Raw genomic sequence first — 27403 nt, forward strand, 5'->3', positions numbered from 1 at the left:
AAAATAATGGTCTAGTGATTTGATCAGTTCCGTACGGATCTTAGGGTCACGGAGATACCAAGGGTTCATCGGGGCTACCCGGCCCTCGTCACCCGGTCCCGCCTCCATGACGAGCCACAAGGGGGAGTGATCTGAAATACCCCTAGCCAAATGTCTAATTTCCTTAACAAGTGTGGCCTGCGTTGCGGGCATCAGGATATAGTCAAGTCTCGAGAGACTGCCATGTGCACCAGAGTGGAAGGTGTATTGTAATTGTCCAGGGTGTAGCAGTCTCCAGCAATCTATTAGTCCCAGAGTGTCAAGGAATCCACCCAGCCAGGATTGGGACCTCCCAAGATCCCTGGGTGGGTAGTGATCGACATGTCCGGACCACGGAGTTAAAATCGCCACCCACCACAAGGATGCCCTCCGGGAGCCCCAGTATCACCCTCCCCAGGTCGGCAAAGGTCGTAGTCTGAAGGCCAGGCGGGACATAAACGGAGAGCAGAGTGATGACCTTCCCCTCCCACCGTCCAGTAATGGCGGCATATCGCCCCCTGTCGTCAAGGGTGACAGCATCGATCTCAAAGGGGAGGGAGACTCTGATCAAAATACCCACCCCCCTAGAGCCAGCGGTGAAGCCGGAGTGTGCCAGGAGACAGTAGCCCCTACGGTTCATAGCCTGGCAGGTATTGCCCATCAGATGCGTTTCTTGCAACAGCACAACATCGGGGGAAAGACGTCTCAAGAGTTGTAACACCACACCACGTTTTATCCTGTCCCCCAACCCGTTAACATTCCAACACAGCAATTTTAGGCCCCTACCCCCATCCCAAACGCAGTCGCAGCATCTACCCCACATCTACTCCACATTAGTCGCGACAGCCAAGTCCAAACGTCCATCAATATAGTGCCTTGAAGGAAACCAAACAATAACAACTTCCCCCCCTCCCCAAAACCTACCCAGGAAACAAAACCCCCCACCCTGCACCCCTGCGTTAGACTCAAAGGCCCCCCCAACTTGCATTGTGCCTGTCGCCCTAGCAAATAACTAATCTACGTAAAGAAACCCCAGAGGAGGAAGAGACTCACTCCCCCCGCCACCCCTGGAGGACCACCTCAATTAAAACAAGTTACAGGATCCGCAAACCATGCCGAAAGATCTATGCGCAGTCCAGCGAACCAAGTCGGATTACTATTCCTGGTCCATCAGTCCACCCTCAGCTCCACCAGAATGTTCAGGGTGTTCCCGCTGCCTGGGCAATGTGTCGATCCAGTAGCTTGCAGCCTCAGGGCGATCGAAGAAGAACGTCCGATCTCCATGTTCCACACGTAGTCGGGCTGGAAATAGCATTGCGTATTTCATGTCCCTGTCTCTCAATCGTCTCTTCACTCCCTGAAACCCCATTCTTTGCTTCTGCACCAACTGAGTGAAGTCGGGATAGAAACTCACCGTCGTGTTCTCAAATTTCGTGGGGCCACCCAAACGCGATGACTGCAGGATAGCATCCCGATCACGGAAATGAAATATCCTGGCGATGATGGGCCGCGGGGTAGCACCCAGCTTAGGTTTACCACCCGGCACTCTGTGAGCCCGCTCCACCGCAAAGAATTTACTCAGGCCTCTGGGTGCAAGATGGTTGACGATGAGGTCTTCCACGATTAGGTCAACATTTAAGTTGTCTGAATTCTCAGGGACACCCACAATACGGACGTTGTTCTGCCTGGAACGACTTTCAAAATCTTCCAAACGACGGGAGAAGGAGTCATTAGAGGACCGTAGATCACGGACCTCCGTTTGTAGATCGGAGACATCCGTCGTGAGGCTAGAAGTCTTCAAGTCCAGGGATTTAACCTTTTCGTTCGTTTTAGCCAAATCCGCCCTGAGCAAGGTGACATTGATCGCCACTGTATCCAATTTTTGCGCCAGGGTTTCATACTGCACTCCGATTGAGGCCTGCATACTCGCAATGGCGCCCATGATATCGTGCAGAGTCGGGTCTTCGTCCGCCGTAGGGTCGTCTCCCTTGTCCGCTGGGGGCCTACCCGTTCCACCGGGGGATCCCTTGGGATGAGTGTATCGGTCCATGACATTAGATTGTATGGAGCCCCCACGGTGAACAGCCTTGGTCTTCCGCTTTTCAACCTCGGGCTTGCCGGCCATTTTGGAAGCTGCGCCCCCGAGGGGACCCCGAGATCTGGTGAAAATGGCTACGTCAAAAACACCCACAGATGCTCAACCAAAGGACAGCGTGTTCCAATTCACACACCGAGCGGTGATATACAGTCCCGGCCCTAGAGTGGGACCGTGACGTGAAGCAGTCCCTGGGCGGCAGGGCCAAATCCGCTGCGTAGAAGGGTCCGGGCCAAAAGCGAAACCGAAAGACAAGTCCAGGATCGAAAGTGGGATCAGGGAGACCGCTGTTGTTCAATTACGACCAGGCAGTTCATCAACTCGAGCCCGGGGCAGATCCGTGGAGCAGGCCAGGAAAGTTCAGAGCACCACAAAATCTGTTCTCTTGGACCAAATAAAATTTTGAAAGCAACTATCATATCAGCTGGGCTTCATCTGCGATGGGCCGTAGTCATATCCAGGATTATAGTCAGGATAAATGCCGGAGGTGGCGAAGGTCCGGGAGCCCTGTGCTCACGCGACCATCTCGGTTGCGCGCGAAGCTCCTCCCCGATTGCTCCATTCTTAATTCTTGAAAACTTTGTTCTTTTTGTATTGCCATTAGCAACTTGTGTAGTGAAGGAGTTGTCCGGCCAGTTGAAGTTAGGAAGGCATTATGCCAACCCTCAACTGAATTGTTTGTTTTGGCTTCTTGATTTAATGTTGGGAGATATACATTCCACCAAGGTATTTGGAATCTAGGTTGTCGTCTGTGGCCTGACCTGTGTAATCTCCCCACCCAGTTGTCCTGGAAATAATCTAGAAGGGGGGCTAGTTTTTGTTCGTTTTTAGTATAGTATGCACTTTCAATTAAAATGTTATAGTGCTCAGCCACGTCTGTTATTGGCACGTATGCTAGTGCTATTATGTGTTTGATTTGATATGCAAATGTTATATTGGTTGCATATTCAACACTTAGGGGCTCATTATGATGTCGGGCGGATTGCCTCCGCCAGGCTGGCAGTAGCCACCGCCGGCCTGGCGGAGGCAATCCGCCGGACACCTATGCTCGGATTCCCCCCCCCCGCCGTATTAGGATGGCGGGGGGGAGCGCGGCGGACGGAAAGACCGTCCGCCGCTTTACCTCCGCGGTCGCAAGGCGACCGCGGCGGTAATGGAATAATATGGTGGCGGTGTCCAATGGACACCGCCAGCCATATTACAATGGCCACTGAGAGGTGCCTTTCCGCGGCGGCAATGCCGCCACGGAAAGGCAGGCGGTGTGTGCTGCGGGGGCCCCCAGGTGATGCTGGTGTAGGGGGAGGACGGGGGGGTACCTATGGTACCCCCCCACATTTGCATATGCAAAGCGGCAGGCACCGCGCGGTGCCTGCCGCTTTGCACATGCAAATGCGTGCACGATTGTTTTGCATTGTGGCGAGCGGTGCAGAGTGCACCGCCCGCCACAATGCAAAACATGGAGGACGTGCCCGCCACAGTGGCGGGCACATCCTAATTCCCCCTACGGGACCACCACCCTTATGGCGGGCGGTCCCGTTCTCCGTTAGGGTGTCTGCCCGCCATCCTAATGAGCCCCTTAGTGTTGATTTTTGTAAGTGTCTCCAGAGACATTGGTTGAAGTGAAAGTAACATCCTTGTATGGATGTGTGAGGGTATATTTTCAGGATGGACTGTATCATGGCCTGTTCAAAGTCAATTATTATTTTTAGGGGAAAGTAGTCTGTGGTTTTTTCTTTTTATTTGGTTTAAAATTTCTGCATATGTTGAAGCTTGTTTGTTTGGTAATAAACAATAAATAAAAGGTATGCAAGTGTTATGGTATTGTCCATGTATAGTATATAGTTGATAGAATGGTTTAGGGCATATGCTAAATGTGCCATCCATCATCCATGTTTGGCTTTCTTTTAATTTTCTAATATTGTTTACTGTTGCAAACATTATTATCCTTTTATCTTTGTTATTATTATCGTAGAAGATAAAAGGTTCATCATTGTGGGTTATGGTAAGCTCAGGTGGAATTATTACCTCTTCAAAGGTTTTAGGTGTTGGTATTAGTTGACCTCTTGCTTCTCTAGGTACTTGAGGAAGTAATTCTTTTATTATTACACTTGTTGGTAAATCAGAGGTGCTACTTAATTATTTAATGTTTTCTAGAGTAGATCTAACCTCTATTTCAGAAATGTTGGGTGGATGGTTGTGTTCAGTTGTATTTATGACACCAGTTTCTCCAGTTGTTGCTCGCCCATAACATTCGTTAGAGTAATACTTTGTACATTTCCAGTTTAGGTCTTTTTGTTTCTCTTGGGTATAAGTATACCCCATATAGCATAACAAAAATTTCCCTTTTTGAGAAGTGATACATTTTGCATCTTCAGTCATAGTGAATTTCTTTGATCTAGGAAAGATGTATTAAACATAATTAGAAAATGTTTTTATAAAATAGGATTAGTTTAATCTATTTCTACTTTACTTATGTACCTACCAATTATTGATGCGTTGACTTTGAAAGTAGATATTTGTTTGTTTAGTTGATGCTGTTTTGTCTTTAAGTGCTCTGTGAAAATAAAGTTAAATATGTTTTAGTCAATGGTTATATATGTATGTTGGTTTAACACTTTGCAGGATAATAAATTTCATTATGGATACGTTATATTAATTTGAAAATATTTTAAACATGTTTTACAAATATAAGTTACTTATTTAGTCTAAGTGAAGTTTGAGAATATGCTATTTTTCTCGAGAAATATAGTACATTTTTATTTATTTTATACTTACCAAGTGTTATGCATTTGAAGATGAATATTGATGTTTTGTTGATCTGTTTATTTTTTATTTTGAAGGTGGTCTGTGAAAGGAAATAAAAGAATGTTTTATTTAATGTATTATCTTGAATGCAAAGTTGGAGATTTTTTGAGGCTGTTTGTCTAATATCTTTATTTAAAAAAGTTTGAAAATTTTTATACATTGTGGAAATTAAACATGGAGTTAGTTTGCTCTTTTTAAAATGTGAGCATGTATTTTTGCTCTTTTTAAGTATAGAGAAAAATAAAATAGTATACTTACTTTTGTAGTTTGTAGTTTTCGTTACTTTTAAATGTTTAGGTTATTTGTAAAGTTGGATCTGTTGTGGAGATATAAAAATAATTTTTTTTAAAGTATTTTAGATTTGTTTAAGCATAGTAGTTTGGTATTAGTTATCTAGTTATTTTACCAAGTTGTGTCTACTTACTTTTTGTAATCTGGAGTTGATTTCTTTTCAGTGTAGTATGTGGTATTGTCGAAAATTGAGCAGAGTTTCTTCTTCCTGAATTTTCTTTGTAGGTGTTAGTGGTTAGAGTTTTTTGGTTTATATAGTGTGTATTTAATTGTTTCTTGTATTTCATTGGTTAGATCACTTTCAAAGGTTTTCTATTGGTTAGTTTGAATTTTTTTGCAGTTAATTAAATGTCTTAGTTGTCTGTCAACTAGTAATGTTGAGGTATTTGTTTTTTCGTGTATTTCAAAGCGTTTTTATAAGTGGTTTTGCATTTAAAAATGTATTACATTATTTTAGAAATGTGTATAATTTAATTGTGTTTGTTTATAATGTTTAATTTCATGTAATATTTTTAAATTAATAATGTGGGCATATTTTATTTTTAAGGTGTGTTAGGTAAGTATTTTAAGTATTATATGCGTGTATTTATTATATTTTAAATTTCTAATGTGTAAAAAAAATTATTTTATGTGTTTTTGTGATGTCGATAATTGTTTATTGCGATAATATTGATGTAGATATTTGTGTTATCGATGTTTTTGTTAGGTGCTATCTTTATTTATGATTGCCGATATATTTGAAATCGATATGTGTGTGTACGATATTTTTTGAGTCGATATTTTTGTTTTGCGATAATATGTCATCGATGTTTTTGTAGTTTATTAGTTAAATATAGAGTGTCGATGTATTTGTTATCGATATTTAGTAGACGATTATTTTGTATGTCGATTTTTGTAGTTTCGATATTTTGTCAGTGATTCAATAATCACAATATATGTTAGGGTAGATCCACTAAAGCCACTAAATAAACCTGTGTTTAACCCACTGGTAGCTTGCCCCAAAAGCAGTCAGGCTTAACTTAGAGGCAGTGTGTTAAATATTTATACAGTACCCAAGCAGTAATAAAGTGAAAACACAGCACAAGAATAATCCTCAACCAATTTAGAAAAACAGAGCAAATTTTAATAAATAAAATGACACCAAAATGACAAAAATCCAATAATTTAACCTGGAGTTATGAGTTTACTTGCAACATTTATTTATTGATGTATTTAGTAATCGAGAGGAACCCTTGGAAACCCAAAGGACTAGGGTTCAGACTAGAACTATTATCAACTGTTGTCCTCTGGGAGACATAAATAATTTAAAAGTAATTCACTTCATTCACTTTCATTCACCATACATAGGGGCACATTACGATGGAGGATTTTCCGCATCCTCTGGGCCGGCGGATGCGGAAAATCCTCTGCGGACCCACCAAAGACCCACCGCCACATTAGGATGGCTGGGGGGTCCTGGTTTCAGTCAGCTGCTTTTCCGCCGCGGTTGGCTTACAACCGCGGCGGAAAAGGCCTAATATGGTGGCGGTGTCTCTCAAACACCGCCAGCCATATTAGGATGTCTGGAGTTCTATGCCTTTACACGGCGGCATTTCCGCCGTGCAAAGGCATACAGATTTTTGTTTGGGGGCTCGTTGCGGGTCCCCAGAGGTGAAAGGGGGTGGGGGTGCACATGTGGGGTACCTATGGTACCCCCCTGCATTTGCGTGCACAGAGCGGCAGGCACCGCGCGGTGCCTGCCGCTTTGTGCATGCAAATGCACAGCTTTCATTTTTAACATTGCGGCGGGTGCTGCTTCAAGCAGCACCCGCTGCAATGTTAAAAATAGAGGATGTGACCGCCAGGGTGGCGGTCACATCCTAATTGCACATGAGGGAACGGCGCAGCACATGCGGACGTTCCCTCCTACTCAGGGCTCGCGCGATCGTAATGGGCCCCATAGTTAGGCACTTGATTTAATCCAACTCCCCAAGGCCCAAGTATTGGCACAAGAACCCCAATTGTATGTAAAAATAGATACACAATTTATTATCACAAACAAATTTTAAATACATTCAATAACAAATCTTCATTGTGAATCAAAACATTATCATTTCATAGCAATGCTACCTTCATAGAATCACATTTAAAATCACATAGAAGTAAAAAACCTATTTACGAGAGTTATAAACAGACAGTAAACTTTGTCATTGACTGCCACAATTCAGTGTTACACAAATATTTTGACCTGACCACCTTATTGTCTGTCACATTTAGTACTTTTAAAATTAAAAGTTAAAAGTACTGAATTGCTGCATTGCTATGAAATGATAATGTTTTGATTCACAATGAAGATTTGTTATTGAATGTTTTTAAATTTTGTTTGTGATAATAAATTGTGTATCTATTTTTACATACAATTGGGGTTCTTGTGCCAATACTTGGGACTTGGGGAGTTGGATTAAATCAAGTGCCTAACTATGTATGGTGAATGAAAGTGAATGAAGTGAATGACTTTTAAATGATTTATGTCTCCCAGAGGACAACAGTTGATAATAGTATTTAGTAATCAACAGCATACGGCAGTCTTATCAAGCAATAGTGCTTCTATCAAACCTATGTGAACTAACCCACAGTTATATAGCAATCAACCAATATGACCACAGTAGTGGGTGTAGTCTGTCTGCTGTGGGTGCTTTATTCTCCATGCATCCAGCAGATCACAGCGCTCCATAATTTTACTGAGCTATTGCTGCAAAGGAGAAGGATGGTGAGTTTGCGTAAAAAACAGTCCCTTTGCGCGGATAAGGTCAAGTTGAAGTCCCCGCACCATATCATAGGCAGAGCTCGGTTTATTGGATATTTTGAGATATCTGTTCGGCTGTAGATGTTAAGGAGGACCAAAAGCATGTTATGAATTTGTCCTGCTAAAAGTATCCACCGTCCTTGGGTGTCCGCTTGCTAGTCTTGCAGTGTAAATGGCACTGTGTTGCATATAGTGATTCCCAACCCCACGGGAATAGGAGGAGTAAGACGCAAAATATCAGCCCTGTCTCCATGTGGGTGCAAATGCCGGCTGTGTGCCAGGGGACATATGCGTTTCTTATAGAAAAATAATTCCCGCCCGTGTCGCATGAGATAGGCTCTTAACTGTTGCGATTTCCATGGGTTGTTAAGCCCATGTATTTTCCACCTGATTAGTTTAACTGTTGTAGTACCATGTGTATATAAAAGATCCAAGGTATCTATATAGTTGTGTATTGGCTATTATATCTCCGTAGTGTGTCCCTCGCAAGTATGTGAGAGGTTCAACATTTAACACAGCAATAAACCCACAACTTCCCTCCCACCCACCTCCCACACCAACAATATAAGTCAGAGGAAGAACCGTCCCAAAACGGAAACATAAGAATAACCATGCAACAGTGTTCATAACTGCAGCTGTGCGCTAAATGCTTGGGGGGAGCCTGAGGGAGCCTTAGAGGCGTCCATAACTGTGTTAGCAAATACATCATCAACCCCATACCTAAATCAACATCTTTAGGTGTAGAGGAGGGCTTGAAACAATTTCAACCTCTCTGTCAGTACCAATATCTGCTCTGTCTACATAGTTGTGGTGGATATGATCATTGAGAGAGTTAAAAAAGCAAAAGCAGCCTCTATAAAAGTCTGAATGAATAGCGCGCCATAGGTGGCCTTGAAATTGTATACCCACCGTGGAGCAAGCAAATAAAACAGTACTTAACAGAGTATGCTGTGGTGGTGGCGGTGGTTCATTATTCCCTCTCTAAAGTTAGACCTCGTCATTGCAAGGTGAGGGCTGTCTCCAGCTCTGCTGGGCTAATGGTGACTGTCCCCATGTTTGCACCAGGGGGGTGGCAGGTTTCCAGGAAGTCTAGCACTGCTTCCGGTGCTGTGAAACAATAACCCTTTGCGAGCGAATTCCACGCTAAGTTTGGCCAGGTACAACACTGAATATTTAATCGACCATTTGTATAGCTGCTTTTTTCATTTCGAATAATGATAGCCGTGCTTCCGGGTCCATATGAGCGAAGTCTAGTTAGAAGGCCACCTGTGCATTTCCATATTGTAAATCTGGTTGAGATCTCTTGAGGTACAATATGGTAACCTTGTCTTGGTAATTCAATGAGTGAGCTATGATAGGTCACAGGGGCTTCCCCTGTTTTGTCATCAGTGATCTATGGGCATGCAGAGCATAAAGGACATAAAAAAGAAAGGAACTTGAGCAAGTACCATTACTACAATCATTAAGCAAACAATTGCAAAGTATTGTGACCACAGATGCCAGCGAAATCGGGCTGGGAGCAGTGCTCAGCCAAAAAACATAAAAAGGGGGAAAAGCAGTGCATTCGCATGAGGCAAGCTAAGAGGCGCAGAGACAAAATAGTTAGTAATTGAGCGCAAATTATTGGCTTGTGTTTGGGCAGTTACAAAGTTTAAACGTTTTCTGTGGGGCAAAGAATTCACCATCCCCACCGATCATAAGCCTTTAGTGAGCATACTAGAAGGAATGGGTTCTAGTCGACCCTATCCAAGAATAGCAAAGTTGGTGTGTAAATTGCAGTAGTATCAGATTAAGATGGAGTACATCCCTGGCAGAGTGGATGTATCAGCAGATTACTTATCTCGTGCCCCTTGTGAGAGTGAATCCAATTGTGATGAGGGTGAGGAGGATGACCTGCTTGTTCTGTGCTTGCTTGACTTTGAGGAATCCAATTGTACCATTCTCAAACCAGAATGGTTAGAGGCTAAAAAAAGTGTGTTAGACCTGGCACTGTCGGCGTGGGTCTCCCTTCCATTTTTTTGCTGTTGCCTCATGTGTTTTTGCTGGTTATAGACGTTTTGGGCACTGTGCCACTGCTATTCAGTACCACAGTGCAAGTGCTCCGTATGGTAAATTGATGTATGGATTAGTGATTCCATAATTGACTAGTTTGGTTTACTTGTCAGAGCCTGGTACAGTGCACTGAGTGTGCCCAGGGCTTGTAAATCAAATGCTGCTGGTGGGCTTGCAGCACTGGTTGTGCCACCCACAGAAGCCGCCTGTAAAATGTGTCTCAGATCTGCCATCGCAGAGCCTGTGTGCAGTCTGGTACTGCCATGTTTCCTGGGCAAGAGCACCCACTTGCCAGTCCCTAAACCTTCCCTTTTCTGCATATTAGTCACCCCTATGGTAGGCCCATGGGCAGGGTGCATTGCAGGTAAAAGGTAGGACAGGCCCTGGTGTGTGCGGCATGTCCTAATAGTGAATTACAGCCATTTTCGTTTTTACTATTGCAAGGCTACCGTACCTGTTCCCCTTAGGCCAGAATGGGCAGTTTGATTATTACATCTTATAATCCTAACTGACTCAGGGAATTAGGTAGAAATTCGAGATTAGTATGCTTGAACTCAGAATGATAAAATACATCTTTATGTGAAGTTGGTTTCAGCATTCTGTGTTTGAAAATACCACTTTTAGAAAGTAGGTATTTTCTTGCCTAACTATCCAAGCCTGCCTCTGCTAGGTTGTGTATTCGTTGTCTGGAGTTTGAGTGACAGGGGCTGGGGTATTCCAAGAGACAGGGTGAGTCATCACAGGGCTGAATAGAGAGATCTGCATGTAGATGGGTTGGAGGAGTTGCACCTGGGACCTGAATAGGACTGTGCCTTCCCTCCACAATGCTGGCTCCACCTCCTGTGGTGCGTCTGATGTCCCTGGCCTACACTGTGAAAGGAAAGAAGGAATCTTGTCAACTAAGTGCTCCAAGACTGACCAGAACTGGTTTGTACTAGGCAAAGGCCTCTCTGCCTTAAGAGAACAAAGGGAAAATGAGTATAAAAGAGGGGACCCAAACCCCAGAACTTTAGATCACTTTTAGGAAACAAGAAGAACTTTTGCTGAGGAGAGGAATCAGAGAAACTGAGGAGGAGACTATCACTAAGCCGAGTGCTGTAAGGGGATTGGCCTGCAGTGGTTGTCTGACCGCCAAAGAAAGGAGAAAGGACTTTGTGCTACTTTCAAATCAACTTATAAAGGATCTCCAAGGGCTTGAGATAGAGCGTGCCTCCTGCTGAAGTCTCAGGGACAAAAGACTTCACCAACCAGCTCCCCTGCCTTCCCTTGCTGAGAATTGAAGTGCCTGGGAGCTGGAAGCGCGACTCAAGTAAAAAAAGTGTTTCGCCGCCGCAGCCGTTGTTGTCGTATCACCGGAGAAGAGTGTCTCAGTCGCAGCAGATGCCGTTGCATCACCGGAGAAGCGTGCCGCAGGGCCTGTCGTGGCTCAAAAGAATCCTTGAGTTGCCGCACAGCCATCGTGTGTGCACGCATCGTTGTCACATCAAGAAGAAGACACCATTTTGTTTTTCTTTGCACCGGATCTTCATCGCATCACGGCGCTGCTGGTCACATCGCCACGGAAGCGCAGTAAGAAACCGACGCATCACCACCCCACGCGGAGAAGAACCGACGCATCCCCTTCGCAGCAGACTCAACGCATCACCGTTCTTGCGTGTAAGGAACCGACGCATCACCTTCCCTGCAACACTTTCGTTGTATAGCGTTACGCATCCAAAGGTACATTGAACATTAAGTGTCGCATTTACCATCTAAAGTGAACTAAGCTATTTCTACCGTTCTATAGTACAGTATTGTGGATTTTTGTCATTTGTGGTCTTGTGTTAAGTCTATATAAAAATACCTAATTATACTACAACCTGTGTGGTGTCCATCTGTAGTGATGTCACTGGGTTACTGTATGTGTTCACAAATGCTTTACACACTGCCTCTGAGATAAGCCTGCCTGCTCGTGCCAAGCTACCAATGAGGTGAGCAGGGATTATTTTAGGAGTGTACCCCCTTACCCTGACTAGACACAAGGGTCCTTATTTGGTCAAAGGTACCTACCTCTGCCAACTAGAGACCCCCAAATCTAACAGAGTGACAATGTGTTTGCTGAAATTAAGAAATATGTGGTTAAAGGATGACCTTGAGAAAGAGTATCAAACGAGGCACTTGGACCATATTGGAAAATAAAAGAAGACGTCAGTATTGTCGAAGATATAATTCTCTGTGGTGCAACTTTGATGGCACCCATGTCCCTGAGGAAAAGGTTGATAACATTAGCTCACGAAGGCCATGTGGGGATGACAGGCACCAAACAAAGGTTAAGGGAAAGATACGGGTGGCCCTCCATGGATCGTGATGTTGCTATATTTGGCACTCATTGTTCAGTTTGCACTAAGGCAGAGAAGACAATGACAGCACACCGTTGCCCAGTGACATCCTTGGAACTACCAATGGGTCCTTGGATAAAAGTCGGCATCAACTTTATTGGACTTTATTGGACCGATGAATACTTTAAACTTAGAAATGTGCTATGCCATAGTTATAATTGATTACTTCAGCAAGTAAGTAGAAGTTACATTTGTGTCACAACCTACCACGTGTGAAGTAGTGAGTTTCTTGCAGGAATTGTTTTGCAGAGAGGGAATCCCGAAACAGTTAGCCACCGACAACGGTGTGCGGTTTGTATCCTCTGAGTTGGTTTCATTCATGAAAAAGAATGGTATAGAAAACTTGAGATCATCTTTGTACCACCCACAAGACAATGGCCAGGTTGAACGGGCCAATCGCCTAATGAAAGTTACCAACCAAATGGCTCTAAGATCTCACATCCCCATTGAGGCAGCTCTCCGTACCAGTTTGAGGTCATACCACACCACTCCACACAACACCAATGGTAGGACCCCCTTTGAGCTAATCAGGGGTAGAGCAGCAATCACACAATTGCAGCCATACTGGTCTTTGGCTTGGAAAAAATGGGAGAACGAGAACAACAGGGAAAAAGAGATCAGGATGAGAAGTCTGGTGGAAAAACGCCAGAAGTGCATGCGCATCAATTACAACGCTAGGAATGTGGTGAAGGAGATGTCTGTGAAAACAGGTTATGTGGTGAGAGTGAAGTATCCTAGGAAAAGAACAAACATGAGTAAGTACAGTGAGCCTAGGTGTGTGGTCAAGACCAAGGGTACTGCTGTCCTACGCGACAATGGTCAGTGGTGAAATGGATCAAAAATTGTTCGTAGCAGGATCCCAGAACCAGTGAGCAGGCATGATACATTATAAAACAATGCATTAGCAGCTTCAGGAAATGCAAGCAATAGTAAACTGTGTGGTGCAAGCACTGTGCCTGCCACTGCTGGTAATCACACCAATGTGTCACATTCCAGGCTTGTACCCAGTCCCGATAGTTCCGTTCGGAACAAGAGAACGATTGTTCCCCCTGTCAGATTTAAAGACTATGTAATGTATTTGTTTATCTTAAAAAACGAATGAAGAATTGTTTCCCTTGTCAGATTCAAATACTATGCAATTTATTAGTTTATATTAAAAAAAGGGAGAAGATGTAATGTTCTACCTTTAGCCGTGTGTGCCCTTCGCTAGTTCTGTCCCTTCCCCACTTCCATCCCACCTCTTGTGTGTGTGCGCGTGGCTCTCGTCGTGTGTGGCATGAAACACTGATGAAGGGAGCTGGCGGGAGCCGTTGGCTAACGGCATTCATGTGAGGGCTTAAAATAAAGGACGTTGTACCTTTCACATGTCTCCTCATTACTACACATCCCCCGCACGCCTCTGTCCTCTCTTCGTGAGCTCCACCGCTGTCCTATCCCCCCATGCTAGGCTGCAGGTAAAAATCTCCCACGCAAAGTGTTGCTCATAGGGATCCTTCAGAGGCGTAGTCAACACAATTTTAGGTGGATCAGGGCTGTGCTTCACTCATGCAACAGCGATCAGTGGTTCAAGTGGGCTAGCAGGGTTCGCTGTTGGCAGATTTTCAATATGGGCCAGGAGAGTTCACCGATCGGGCGGGCATTTTGTGTGCTGCCCTCTAGCACCCACCACCAGTGCATGTTTGTTGGGAACATAATTAGACACTGCTTATGTTATGACAGCAGATGAAGGAGTCCTATATACACAGTGAAAATGCCTGGGAATTATGACTTTATGTAACTTGTTCATTATGTCTTGCCTGAGAGAGCGCATGCTCTATCGCGTGCGATTTTGTTTTTTGTTACTTGATAAACTAAAAAGGGCTTTGGGCCCATCCATTATTTACCATTGGCTGGCTTCGTTGTCACTTTTATTTTCTTGCTTATTTTTGGTGACTGTGTGTCACCTTCAGTTTATCTTTGTGTGTTTGTGTCTTCCCTTGAGCATAGACCAAGTATTCATTGATGTATTCATTACTGTTCTGCTCTGTTTGTGCTAGGATTGCTGTACTTTTTCTTTTGTTCCTTGCAAAACAACTTGAATATGGGTTGGTAAGAACTCTGGAGCATGCATACTACTTTATATCGTACAGCTATTTTTGCAAAGCACACAAACAAGTAATAAATCACTTTACGCTATCAAGCAATTTTCACACTACAGTGTTGTCTCTGAGCCATAAGTGTGGAATTTTAAACCTTTTAAAAACACTGCATGTTTGATGATGAATAAAACATCCTCTAAATTACAAAACAGGTAACAAACAAACATACTTTTTAGGCGCCAGACACTTTTACAGATTGTTTAACCATAAACATAGTCTCTTCCTTTAAACTGTTGCCAGACAGCACATGGGTTTAAGAACAAACGTTGCTGCTGTGTCACACTTACTTATTTGTTGGTTACCTGTTGTAGAATTTAGAGGATTTTTTATTCATCATCATTAAACACAATATTTTCAAATGTTTTATGTTTCACCCTTATCTCCATGTACCCCTACCCACCCCTGAGCCCTAAACTCACCCGTACCTCTACCTACCTGAACCCTAAAATCACCCTTACCTCACTTTATCTCTACCCACCTTGAATCCTTGAATCATCTTTACCTCACTTTACCTCTGCCCACCCCAAACCTTAAAATCTCACTTTATTTCTACCCATTACTAAACCTTAAAATCGCCTTTACCTCACTTAACCTCTACCCATCGAATCCTTTAAAATCGCCTATACCTTACTTTACCTCAACACAGCTTTAACCCTAAAATTACCATTACCTCCCTTTACCCCTACCCATTCCGAAACCGTAAAATCACCCTTATCTGCCTTTACCTCAACCCACGTAAACCCTAAAATCACCCTTACCTCACTGTACCTATACCCACTCCTTTTTTTCAAATATGATCTATATTGAGATTTGTTAGGAGACAAGAATGTATTGCATCCATTATCTTGGGTTTGGAACATTTTGACATATTAGTCTCAAGATCAATAAAACAGTCAAATCCCAACAACACCCCCACTTTACCCTTACCCACTGCTCTTGTGTACGGTTACTCCATAGATAAAAAGAGTTAACTGTTAGGGGGTGTAGCATGAGTCGATATTCGAAAGAGGAGTAGTGAGAAAAAGAAATGGGATAAGTGGGCAAGTCAGTTGTAGTCCCCCGCCCTTCACATGACAGCACCGCATGGAGGGTTGTCTACCACAGGGGTGTCTCCTGGGGGTTCTTTAAGATCGCCGAGAATAGCTGCCTAAGCCTGCAGGTCGTCCATTAGTTTGTTGTGTTTACAGACATATTTCATACAGATCTCTTCAACCGTCGCCCATTCTATACATCTCTTAACCAGCCAGCGTATTTTGGGGGACTCAAGCTCAGCCATTGGATAGCAATCCTACGCCTAGAGAGTAATAGACAGAGTAGAATAAACTTCCTACTTAGTTTCTTTCGGGAGGGAGAGGGAATCAAACCCAATAGTACTTGCTTCATTGTTAACCAATTGCAGTTGTAGTGCAATGGACAGTCACCTGATGAAGGCAGCAATGCCGAAACACGCGTAGTCTACATCTACAGGATTGTCCCCATCAACTCTACTTCTATCGTATTCATCTATCAATCGATTTATGTGTTTGTGTCATATTAATTATGTGTAAAGAATGAACTGCTTTATATATTGAAAAAAACAAAGAACATTTGAAAATGTAATATAATAATAATCTGTTTTGAAGAATAAAAAGAATATATTTTTTGAGATACATTAGTGTATATTTAATTTCTGTACTAGTGGTTACTGTCTACAGAGAGATCTAGATCATAAGGTATTTTTCTGATTGTTTTATCGAAACAAGCTATAGACTTTTACCTATTCCCTATAGCTTGGTCATTAGATATATAGGGGTCCCCTGTTTTCAAAAGAATAACTGATGGGAGTGTCAGACATGTGTCTAGCACGCATTCTTCTTTGCATAGAAGGCAGCGCAGAACAGGTAAGATACATTCTTGCCAAATTGGTCTGAATGATAGAAACTATGTGACATTCAATTCTCTTAGACGAGGTAGTCCCAAAATTTGGACGATACACTCACGACACTTCATCACCAGTAGAGTTGTCTCCATGGTGAACCTGGTGTCGCTTGTTGATTGACTTGCCATATCGCAGCAGTAGGAGCAAAAATAGTATCCCTGCAGCAAGTCCCAAAATGAGAGGCAATCCGCCAAACAGTGCACGAAGTTTGGAAATATTCCTAGGACTGCTTCAAAAGGTGCTAACAGTCCCGAAAATACTGTCTTAAATACATGTATAATACCACTCGTATCAGACATGTTTAAGATACGACTTAACATTTCTGAGAAATGTATAGGGCAATTTGTAGTTAAGAGGGCATGTATCTCTGCAGAAGTCCTTGCGACTTGCAGATCATAGGTCTCTTTGGCCGAGGTCAGTGGCACAGTTTTCTGTAAAAGAATGGCTTTCATTCTGATTAAAGTATCAATTCGTATAGAAGAGATGTTCAGTGAAGGCCATAACGGCGACTCCCGGTCTGTCTTGGTTTTTGGAAACACTACTTGCATACAGCAAGTGACCCTGGCTGACATAGTTACTAGATAGGGTAAACCTGGCAACATGCCACAGCAGCTGTGATCGTTCAACATGAGGTAACTTCCATTAGAAAGCTGTCCAAAAATTGGATCAATCACCGCAGCTGGTGAACCTTGCAGGTGGCAGGATAAGTTGTTAGAGGAACCATCGCAGGCCTCGTGTAAATTAATACCCTGACAAAGGAGAGAACCGCTTAGTGCGTTTTCACAATTTTTACCACTAAGAAACACTTCTTTTCCCCCACTCCAACATCTGTGTGTGTGTATGGTAATTTCCAGGATGTCTTGATGTATTCTTTACCCAACCTTTCATATGTGCCTGCTGGTATATGTTTTAGGCAATGTTGAAAATGGAAAATTGTACCAGCCAGAGTGATTGTTCCGTGTATAATCTATTCTGCAGCTGGTTTTTCAGCGACAGTTAATGGCAATCTTTCCAGTTTTTCAATGCTCAGCACCTTATAGTCTGCTCCCCTCTGTGCCAGTTTGATCTGTTTATCAGTGAGATTGAATTCTGAAAACAGTGACGTAGAATTGATTAAACGCCAAGGCACATAGCCTGAACGAAGCATTTGTAACGTCCAGCCTAATACCATGATAGAACGTAATTGCGACTGACCATGTTGCAACATGACCAAGTCCTGTTCCATGATGTCTATGGCAGAGGATACTATGCTGTCCAAAGAATATATCCTGGATGACAGAGTCATTAACCCATTGTCAACTACAGAGTAATACGATCAATTTCTCGTATTCTTTCTGCAGTCTCTTCTTGTGTAATCTTCCATGCTTCATTATAAGCAGCATAGATACCGGCATATATAAACGTTTATGACTCCGTTTTCTTGGTTCTAGCAAGAATTCCCTAAGATCAGCGCCATCTTTAAGTAAAGATAAGTGTTGATCTATGTAACCATTCAAGGCATAGTTTCCCTACACTGTATGTTATTACTATTCCTGGTTGCTGTCTCTTAATATATCTTGGATCTGGGCTAGTGAATGTGAACCCCAGTGTTTTATTCAGGAATCTATCTTGACAGTTGTTTGTGTCTGTGGGCCAGATTAACCATTTTTCCCAATCTCGATCTGTTCTGTTGTGATGCAAAATAGTATGTACGTCGACCTCCCCCCTCTGAAGTGTTATTGCTATCAGGTGTAGGTGTAGGTATGGACGGATTGTTTAGGTCTTTTATCTTGGCTAACCCAAGACAAGATATCTGTTAGACAGTGTCATTCAAAAACATAATTTGCTCTCGGATGATGCAGGCTCTAAATAAAACTTCTATACCCTGCACTTGCAAATCTTTTGCGCCCCAGATAGTTTTAGTCTCAATGTTGTCTTTCCAAAAGTCAAAACCTAGTGAAGACAGCTGAGCATAAAAGGCTGCAGAATAAATGTGTTTGGTATTTGTCAACATACTTTTTAATCCTGTCTTTATGACATTTTTAAAGTAAAATGATTCTGGATTGGAAATATTAAAAACTGAAAAGTATGGAAATGTTCCCCCAAATCTTTTTTTGAGCTACCCTTTAGTGGCGTAGGACCATGTTCCCATTGGTTATACATCAGTAAATTTCTAGGGTTTGCAGATTTGTGCAAGAAATGATGACCGTAGTGATTATAACGATACATTTGTTCATAATCTGATGAACCTTATAAGTATTCATGATTTGTAAATACAGCAGACATTTCTAAGTCTGACATCATATTATTAACAGTCTCGAAGTCCCAATCATCACAAAAGGTACTAGATGAAACAAAGTCAGTCAAGGATATCTTGAACTGGTGTGGAATCTTCAACAGCTCCGCAGGGCCAAAAATGTCATAGTCAGTTCTGTCCCAAGCTATACCACCAGGTATAGGAACGGCTGTGATGTTCACTGATGACAAGTCTCTTTGTTCACGGTGAGATTATTTGTGTGGCTTGAGGAGTAAGTTGATGTTCTTACTTGCTGTGTCCTTTTTAACATATCTTCCATTTATCAGCATTCCCAAAGTTTTTACCAGAGTCAACCAAAGTAGAAGAAAAAGCACACCCAACACAATCCAAAGTTCAATCCATGGTGAAACCAGATAAGTCTTTTCCAGGTGATTAAAAAAGTCCATTGCTTGTTCTTTGAAATTTTTTTTTGCTGGCGTCGTTTCAGGTTCGCTTGGATCCTCGGAAAACGTATCAAAGTTAATGATGTAGCCAGAGGCAGTTCTGTCAATTGTAGGGATTGCATCAGGATTCGTTGAAATCGCTGGAACCACAAGATCACTTGTTACGTTTGTGTAGACAGATGCTACGTCGTTGTAGACAGGTGTTTCTTGATGAACTGTTATTTGGGTCTCAAGAGGTACAAGTTCCATAGCTTTCTTGATTAGTCCTTCATTTCGCACTGCAGATTCTTCAAAGGTGATGAGTCTCTCAGTTTGAACCTCTTGGATAGTAGCCCGATTAGGGCGTCTGCTACATTGGCGGAGTCCACTTGGCCAACTGCTTATGATCGACCACATGATGTGGTTTAACCAGGTCGATGGACACAAACCTGTTCTCCTTTTTACCAGTAAGGGGCGGCAGTAATACTGTTCTTGATCCGTGGATTGCTACGACAGGTACTGGTTGTCTGTAGGAAGGCCCAAATTCCTTCTTGTCCGCGATCTTCTCTCTGACTAGATCCCCAAGCTTAGGAATCCAGACTGGCCTTGCTGGGACGGTCGGTTTCTCTTCAGTGGCGGTTGGCTTCAGGAACACATTACTTTGTTTCGTTCTTATTTAATTTAAGTCTTGTAAATAGCCAAACGGTCTTTGATATCAAAAGGTTTCTGGTCTACCACTGAAGTCTGACAATCGAGATCCGATACTAACATTCTGGTCCCAAAAAGGACTTCATATGGAGTGATACCCCCTAGAGAACTTCTTGGCAGATTGTTAAGACTACGTTGGACACTTATTAGATGTTTGACCCACCTGTCACCCAAGCCTAATACCCTAGCTGTAATAGATTGCTTTATGTCCCGGTTTTTTCTCTCCACTACCGAATTTCCCTCAGGATGGAATGGACTAGAGCAGGGGTCTCCAAACCGGTCCTGGAGGGCCGGATCCATGCCATATTTTTTGGATATCCCCATTGAGATACATGTAGTAATTTTAAAAATCTGGCATGGATCCGGCCCTCCAGGACCGGTTTGGAGACCCCTGGACTAGAGTACCGCAATGCAACACCCAGTTTGACCGTGGCCTGCTTGTAAGCTCGAGAGCTAAACGCAGGACCCTGGTCAGAATGTAGCGTGCCCACTGCGTATGTGCCGATAAAGACTCGCAAATCTTTTATAACAGTTCGAGCTTCAGCCGAGCGCTGAGGCCACATCCAAAGGAACCTTGTTTTAATATTTGTGGGACTGCATTTGTCCACAGGGACGTCTGCGTGTAGAAAGTCTAATGCTGTCTAACAATGGTGTCTGTACTGGCTGGCTATAGTCGGGTATCTGGCCGCGTTCTGTACTGCAATCTCTATTGCAGTCATTGCAGTTAATTACAAATGTGTGAATGTGTGCATTCATTCAGGGCCACCAGTACATCTCTTTTAATTCTATTATAGTCTTAGAGATCCCCTGATGTGTCAGTCCCTCTCCGAAATGTGCTTCGTGTATCAAAGCTACTCTATGTTTACTGTTTGGAATTACTCTATCCCCCACTCCAGGGATTTGAGCAAAAGGAACAGAGTTTGCATCAATTATATAGGAGTATATATGAGTGGAAACTTATTAGGTAACGCTGCACCGCTGCCTTTGCTTGTGGCATTGATAGCTAGCATTATTTCGCCGTCTATTTTAGTTTTTGAATAAGTGATTGCAGCTACGGAAGCCGTTTGATACATACGTTGATGACTCAGCGTATGTATCACATGAGTGTTTTGTAGTCCTTGTCGTAACTGAATTACTTGTTCCCAAAGCAACTCAGCTTGATTGTGCCACCTTTGCATCTTTGTAACCGCTTTCAACCCAGTTCTGCAAGTATTCATTGTAAGATTGAACACAATAATACGAATTGCACACTATGGGTGAGGGGAATTTGCGGTCCGTATTCTAAAGTGCCGTCTTGAATGCTTGTAGTTCAGCTCGCTGAGCTGTACAATCTCCTAGAGATTGTGTTTTAGTGACCATTGGTCTGAATTTGCCATCGCGCCAACAACCTTTAACGATCGCGCATGCCACACTATAGGTTTGTTTACCCCCCCGTAGCGGGCTGAGCTGATCCGTCGGTATAAATTATACATTCATACTGCTCTAGAGGCAGAATTTCAGTAGGCAGAGGACATTCTTGTTCGTATTGTAGAAATGCTTGTGTTTTCAAGTAAGGGTCAAAAGCGTATTCAACGTCTGTTGCAGCAAGAGAATTAACCCATTGTATCCATCTTGGATGTAAAGCTTTAGCATTTGGAATGCTCACTTTTGTCATTGCCTCTAAGGCAGGTACAGGTGTAACAACCATAATGCGTTTACCCTGTGCGAGGGCTCACTCTTTTGCTACTGCAGTTTGTGCTTGTGTGTACAAGTGTGATTTGTAAGCTATTGGTACTTTTTCACCTTCGTTAAAAGTTAAGTACGTGAATCCGCATTGTCCTGGAATGCTTCGGATCACCAAGTTGCGTACGTTTACGCGTGTTTGCGTATGTTTTGTTGCTAACATGTTCGTTTGGAGTGAACACAACATTTCTGTCTGTTTTTGTGTCCAATTAACTGTTTTGAAATCAGGTTTGATTAATTCGTAGAGAGGTTTAACCCTTTCTGCGTAATTTAGAATGCAAGTTCTTCCGAAATTTAGGACACCTAGAATCAACTAAGTTTTTCAGTGTTTTTGGAGATTGGAGAAGCGCACATTTCTCTAGAAAATTTGCTGCCAGGCTTTTGCCTTCATTTGTAAGTTCATATCCTAGAAAGAGGACATTTAAATGGGCAATTCTAGATTTTGTTAAATTGAATTTGTACCCTTCAGAGGCGAATCCCAATATAATTGTATTCACCCTATTCAAGTGCCTATCCAAGTCATCCTCTGTCAGATAGATGTCATCGAAATATGATAAGGCTTCATTATCATATGTTTGTAGTAACTCTGTTACCCTCCCTGAAAATAACCCAGAACTATTCTTGAATCCCTGTGGTAGACGACAGAAGTGACACTGTGTCCCCATAATTGAGAAATTGATAAAGCGGTCAAATACCTACTTTCTGGCGCAATGTTTTGACAAAAAAAACGTTTGAAATATCTTATGTGGTTTTGTATTTTTTACTCACAATGTTATTCATTAATGCTGCACTATGTGCATTGTGTACTGCAAATGTTTTGCAACAAGAGTTTAGATGTCTGTAATCCAAAACTAGACGATATGTATTGTCTGGTTTGGAGACAGGAAACAAAGGATTGTTCATTGACGAGGTGCATGTTTCAATCACCCCTTGGTATTCAAGTTGATCTAATATCTCCCTGACCTGTTTTTTAGCTTCTTGCTTAACTGGGTACTGCCTTTGTGCAGTTGGTTGATTTTTTTAACTGGATTTTATGGTGAGGAGAATCCTCAGACCAACCTACATGATTTTTATTAATGCAGGAGCTTGGAGTTCTGCCCATTTCCTGGCATAGGTATATTTTAAATGAATTGGAATATGGTTGGAGAAGGCTGGCATAATGATGTCTTCGCCACGTGGGCACTCCCTGACAAATTGTGCTGGCCAGTCTTGTTCAGCTAGAAGAATGTCATAACCCTTAGAGAGTCGCTCCGAAAAGAGTGCTCTGACTTTTCTTGGTATGTCCCCCTCCATCCCGAGTGTTATTTCATATAACTTGTGTGGACAACTAACCCTGGTATCTGCAGTTTCAACTTGAATGAATTCATTCAAGTCCACTGTCCCCAGATGATCCTTCTAGTTCTTGTGAGCTATGGTGACTTTTGCTACGCTGTCCAACATTGTCTGAGCCCATTCCCCGTTCTTGAGTTGTGTCCTCAAGATCCTCGGCATGTCTGATTTTTAGACCTGCTACCTTCTTTTTGGTAAATTGATGTATAATAATCAGGACAAAGCTGGTGTGATGAAGCCAATGTAGGTTTATTCCAGTAGTAGATAAACATGTACAAATCCTCACCAACAGGTATATCAGCAGTCCTATGTATCCATCAACAGTCCATCAACATTCCCACTGGGAGCAGCCTGCTAGCTGCTCAGCCCCATCCATCCAACTATCTATCTGCTCCAGTCATCCAAGCATTCCACACACAGCCCACACACCAAACATTCCACTCAGAACACTCACACAGGCTGAGCAGCTAGGGGCAAGTTAACAGAGATAAATAGAAATAGGTGAATACTACATATCTCTTTCTTTATAAATGAGTGAAACTAGAAGCATGAATGCATAGGCTAAATACATACAACGAACATCTTAAAACTGTAAACATATCAGCAAAAGATAAGTTACATAGTCAGTAACCCAGGGATGACAGAAACGACATCACGAGAGGGATAGCGACTACGCAATATAAAAAGAGAAGAGAAACAGATACATTATAAAATACAAAACACCCATCTCCCCCTCTTAATAAAGACAATAAATTGATTTAAAAAAATTATATAATCCCATTTTGGGAAGACTCCATGTAAAGGTGTGGAAAGAGGGACTGTCAACCCAAATGCCTGTCCCCACCCTAAACAGGGGACAACGCATGTAAATGTAGACAAAAGGGACTAGCACCCAATGTCCTGCCCCCAAAATAAATAGGAGACAACTTGTAAATAAATGTGGACAAGAGGGACCATATCCTAATGTCCTGCCCCAACCCTAAAAAGGGGACAACCTATATGTAAATGTGGACAAGAGGGACTCATACCCAATGTCCTGCCCCCGTCAACCAAAAGGGACAACCTGAAATAAAAGCGTCATGAGAACATAGGGACTTACACCCAATGTCCTGCCCACTAATAACTAAGGGACAACCTGCAAAATGCAACTTGAGAGCTCTCCAATGAGAGGAGGCCAGCAATGTATATAGTCAACTAGACAAATCGTGCGGCGCAATGCGTCTCATGCACGCAGGGACCCAACCCTGCAACCAGTCAAAACACCACCCTCGTGTAAGGGTACAAATGTAATTAAGCGTAAAATTGAACACAAATATCCCATAACCTTCCCTTAAGGTAGGGCCAACCCTCTTGTAAGGGAACACTCACTCTGTGTAAGGGTTTACCCCTGTGTAGGGGCCATGTAAATTGCAATTAAGACTTGCAAGGTAAACAACATATCCCTAGCATAAGGAACACTCAATATGTAAAACTGTAATACTGTAATGAAATTTTGACTTAAATGCTTCATACTGATATAAAAAAATGTGAAAATTAGACACTAGATGGCAGCAAAGTACAGCGCAGTGAATACTGAAGACATGGATGAAAACTAGATTTCAATTTAATGATCCTGCATTATACACGAGAAGAGAAGTACTCCGATGACCTTTCCAACTATGTTTACCCCAGTGTGATAAGGACATTTCTTCATATTACAGATTCTTGTAATCCTGGAGATTAAAAACCAAAAGCTGCAGTGCGTCTTAATTCTATTGTCTTTGTCAGAGCAACTGGCTCCAAAATCAGTCAGAAATAGGAGAATACTACATGAGGTTTCTTGTTTTTCTGAACGTGTTGATCGTCTTTGGACTTAACGCATTCTTCCTTGTGTTCTGACCGTCCTCTTCTTTTGGATTTCTGTGACGAAGTCAGAAAGGTACGAGAGGAACGTGTATCAGTATCTTGATATCTGTCAGGTTTTCTCAAATTATCCCTGTTCCTGAGGTTATACCTCCTTTCAGAGGGCTCCTTTTGAGGAGGCCTACCTCTGGAATGAGAACGCTTCTCTTTAGAAGTTTGTTTAGTATTTTATCACTTCTTTTTAATAGGAGTGGGAGTGTTTTTAGTAAAGACCTTTTCAGGACTTTCTGACAGTTGGGGTTTCACTGGTTTCCCACCCAGACTGTCTCTGCCTAATTCTTCATAGGATTTTTCAATTATTCTGGCCAGTTCTTGTGGTTGCTCAGTTACATCAAATTCCCTTAATTGTGGGCGGATCGCCACAGAGGCTGCTTCACCTTTAATGTTAGATAATATTATTGTTGAGACTTGTTTGAAATCTTTCAGTAATTTCATACCTAGATTTAAAGCAGGCTGTGCCCCGTGTTCATTTTGAATTTGTTTCAGGACATCAGGTATTACCGCCATGGACGGAACACCATGTGATTTAGTGTAGATAGCAGCGAAGACTGTACCCCAAGTGTCGCAGTCCTCCAGATGCGGTGGGATCCCCATTGGTAATTGGATTGTTAAAATTCTGTGTTTCTCATGAGGGGTAGTATTAGGAAATACTGCCTTGATTTGAGTAATTTTTTTAGCTATCCAGAATTGACTTTGTTCCTGTTTTGCAGGTCATTTACCAACAACCGAGTGTAGAGTCTGTGGTGTAATTTTATTTGTGTTCCCCTAGTTGGGGGGGGGATGCTGTAGAATCATTTTTGCTGGTTGAACTGTAAGCGTCCGCATATTGAACCAACTGTCTATAGATTTTGATTAGCTCTTTGAGTTGAGCTCATCGTTCCACATCTGTCATGTCATTAATTTCAGGATGTAGAGTATAGCTGGCTAAAACCGGCCATGTTGCTCCTGGTCTACTAGTGGACCGAGCCTGGTAATGTGATTTATATGTTTAAGGGCGCTTTAAACCAAAGCGCATGCTCCTTGTATGTCAGTGGAATTTCTATATCCTCGAAAGGAATGTATTGCGTTGATGGTTCATCTTCTTTGTAGAAGTGAAACACCTGTGTTACTGGGTTGCATGGGCTATGCCTAAATAAGGGCTTGATTTCTATGCCTATATAATGGCAACGTGAATTTTACCTATATAAGGGCATGAATTGGGAAAATCTATTTGGAATCTAAAACGCCATACAACAGTAGCAGAACTTTATTGAACCACTGCTCTTTAGTTATCAGATAGGGCAGTTGGTAGAAATATCTAAAAACATGGGTCATTTTTGCATTGTATGGTCTTTTATTCGCACAACAGATTATTTATGATTGATTCATTACTGTTCAGATTAAATGTTTCAAGTCTACATACATTATGGCTAAATTGTATTTTTCATATCATCAAATGTTTAAAGAAATCACAGGTGGGGGTTGCTTGTGTGCCGTATTAGAAAGGAATAGACCTTTCTATTTCGGGCCGACAGGTTCAAGCTATATCTGCATTTGATTGATCCCTGTCCGTAATGACATATTGCAATGATGGACTGGTATCCTCTCTGAGTAATTACCAGTAGTTCATATTAATTCAAGCATCTCCATCAGTTAATCTTTTTGGTACCTATCATGTTTTTGCAGTCATCCACCCACACTATGCATTAATGATTGATATTGATTTATAAAGCATGACCAAATCCTTGATTGATATAATACTTCAGGGGGCCGTCCCTCCAAAATGTGGGCTCTGTGTTGTAACAGCCCCTCTCTCTACACTTGTATCGTGAAAAAGAATACATACCTATTTCTCCAATGATGCTGGAAAGCCCATCTGTTTCAAGGGCGTTCTTAACCCCTTAATTGCTGCCGTCGGCCAACGGTCGTCACGGCCACTACCTCCCCAGTGCTGCGCACGACCGTTGGACGTCCATTCAGCACTAGTTCCAATGGACAGCGCAGCACTGGGGGGGTCTATTTACAACGCTTTAAAGGGGTTAAGTATAACCCTGCAGGGTCTTAGGAGTCCTACATTCACCATGTGCTGTATTCCTCAACAGCGACTTAAGCAATTGTGAAACAGCCTGTCGCGCTATATGAAAGCAAAGTAATATATATGTTATGCTTGTATGTGTTATGCTTGTTTGCGTGTACATGAACCACCAACAAGGCATTGTCTCTCTTTCCATAGGAGGTTTTACAAGGCATACTGGACCTTGACATCTCAGTTGTAGGATCGGACGAATTTCTTGAGTTTGTAAGCGGTGGGAAGGTAAAGCCTGGGACAGTACCACTTGCACACAGATATGGGGGCCACCAGGTAAGACATCACCCAGTCCTACACAGATATGCTTGGTCCCTGATATTCATACCTGGAGCAGTCACAAATGGCACTGTTCATGACAAAGATTTATTGTGAAAAGTAACAAATTTTTATTGTTTCTATCGTTTGTGAAAATCTGCGTTTGTTAAGTATAGCTCTAGGTTGGGAGTGAAAGGAGTTGTAGTATTGTTACTCATATTTTCCTTTAGCATTGCTGAGCTTCTATGTATTTGAAATCAGTACCCAGTATATGCATTGTC

At 42.5% G+C, this 27403-nt stretch overlaps 1 protein-coding gene across 2 annotated transcripts in view; it reads left to right on the forward strand.

Annotated features, from left to right (window-relative positions):
* LOC144784551 (protein nucleotidyltransferase YdiU-like) overlaps window positions 1–27403 on the forward strand; it is a 319919-nt gene that overhangs the window by 48490 nt on the left and 244026 nt on the right. For both annotated transcript variants that reach the window (XM_078663432.1, XM_078663433.1), the window contains exon 3: window positions 27012–27140. In XM_078663432.1, the coding sequence (XP_078519558.1) occupies window positions 27012–27140 (129 nt within the window). The remainder of the gene's footprint in view (window positions 1–27011; window positions 27141–27403) is intronic.

Source organism: Lissotriton helveticus, chromosome 10 (assembly GCF_964261635.1).
Source record: "Lissotriton helveticus chromosome 10, aLisHel1.1, whole genome shotgun sequence".
In the NCBI taxonomy this organism is placed as follows: domain Eukaryota; kingdom Metazoa; phylum Chordata; class Amphibia; order Caudata; family Salamandridae; genus Lissotriton; species Lissotriton helveticus.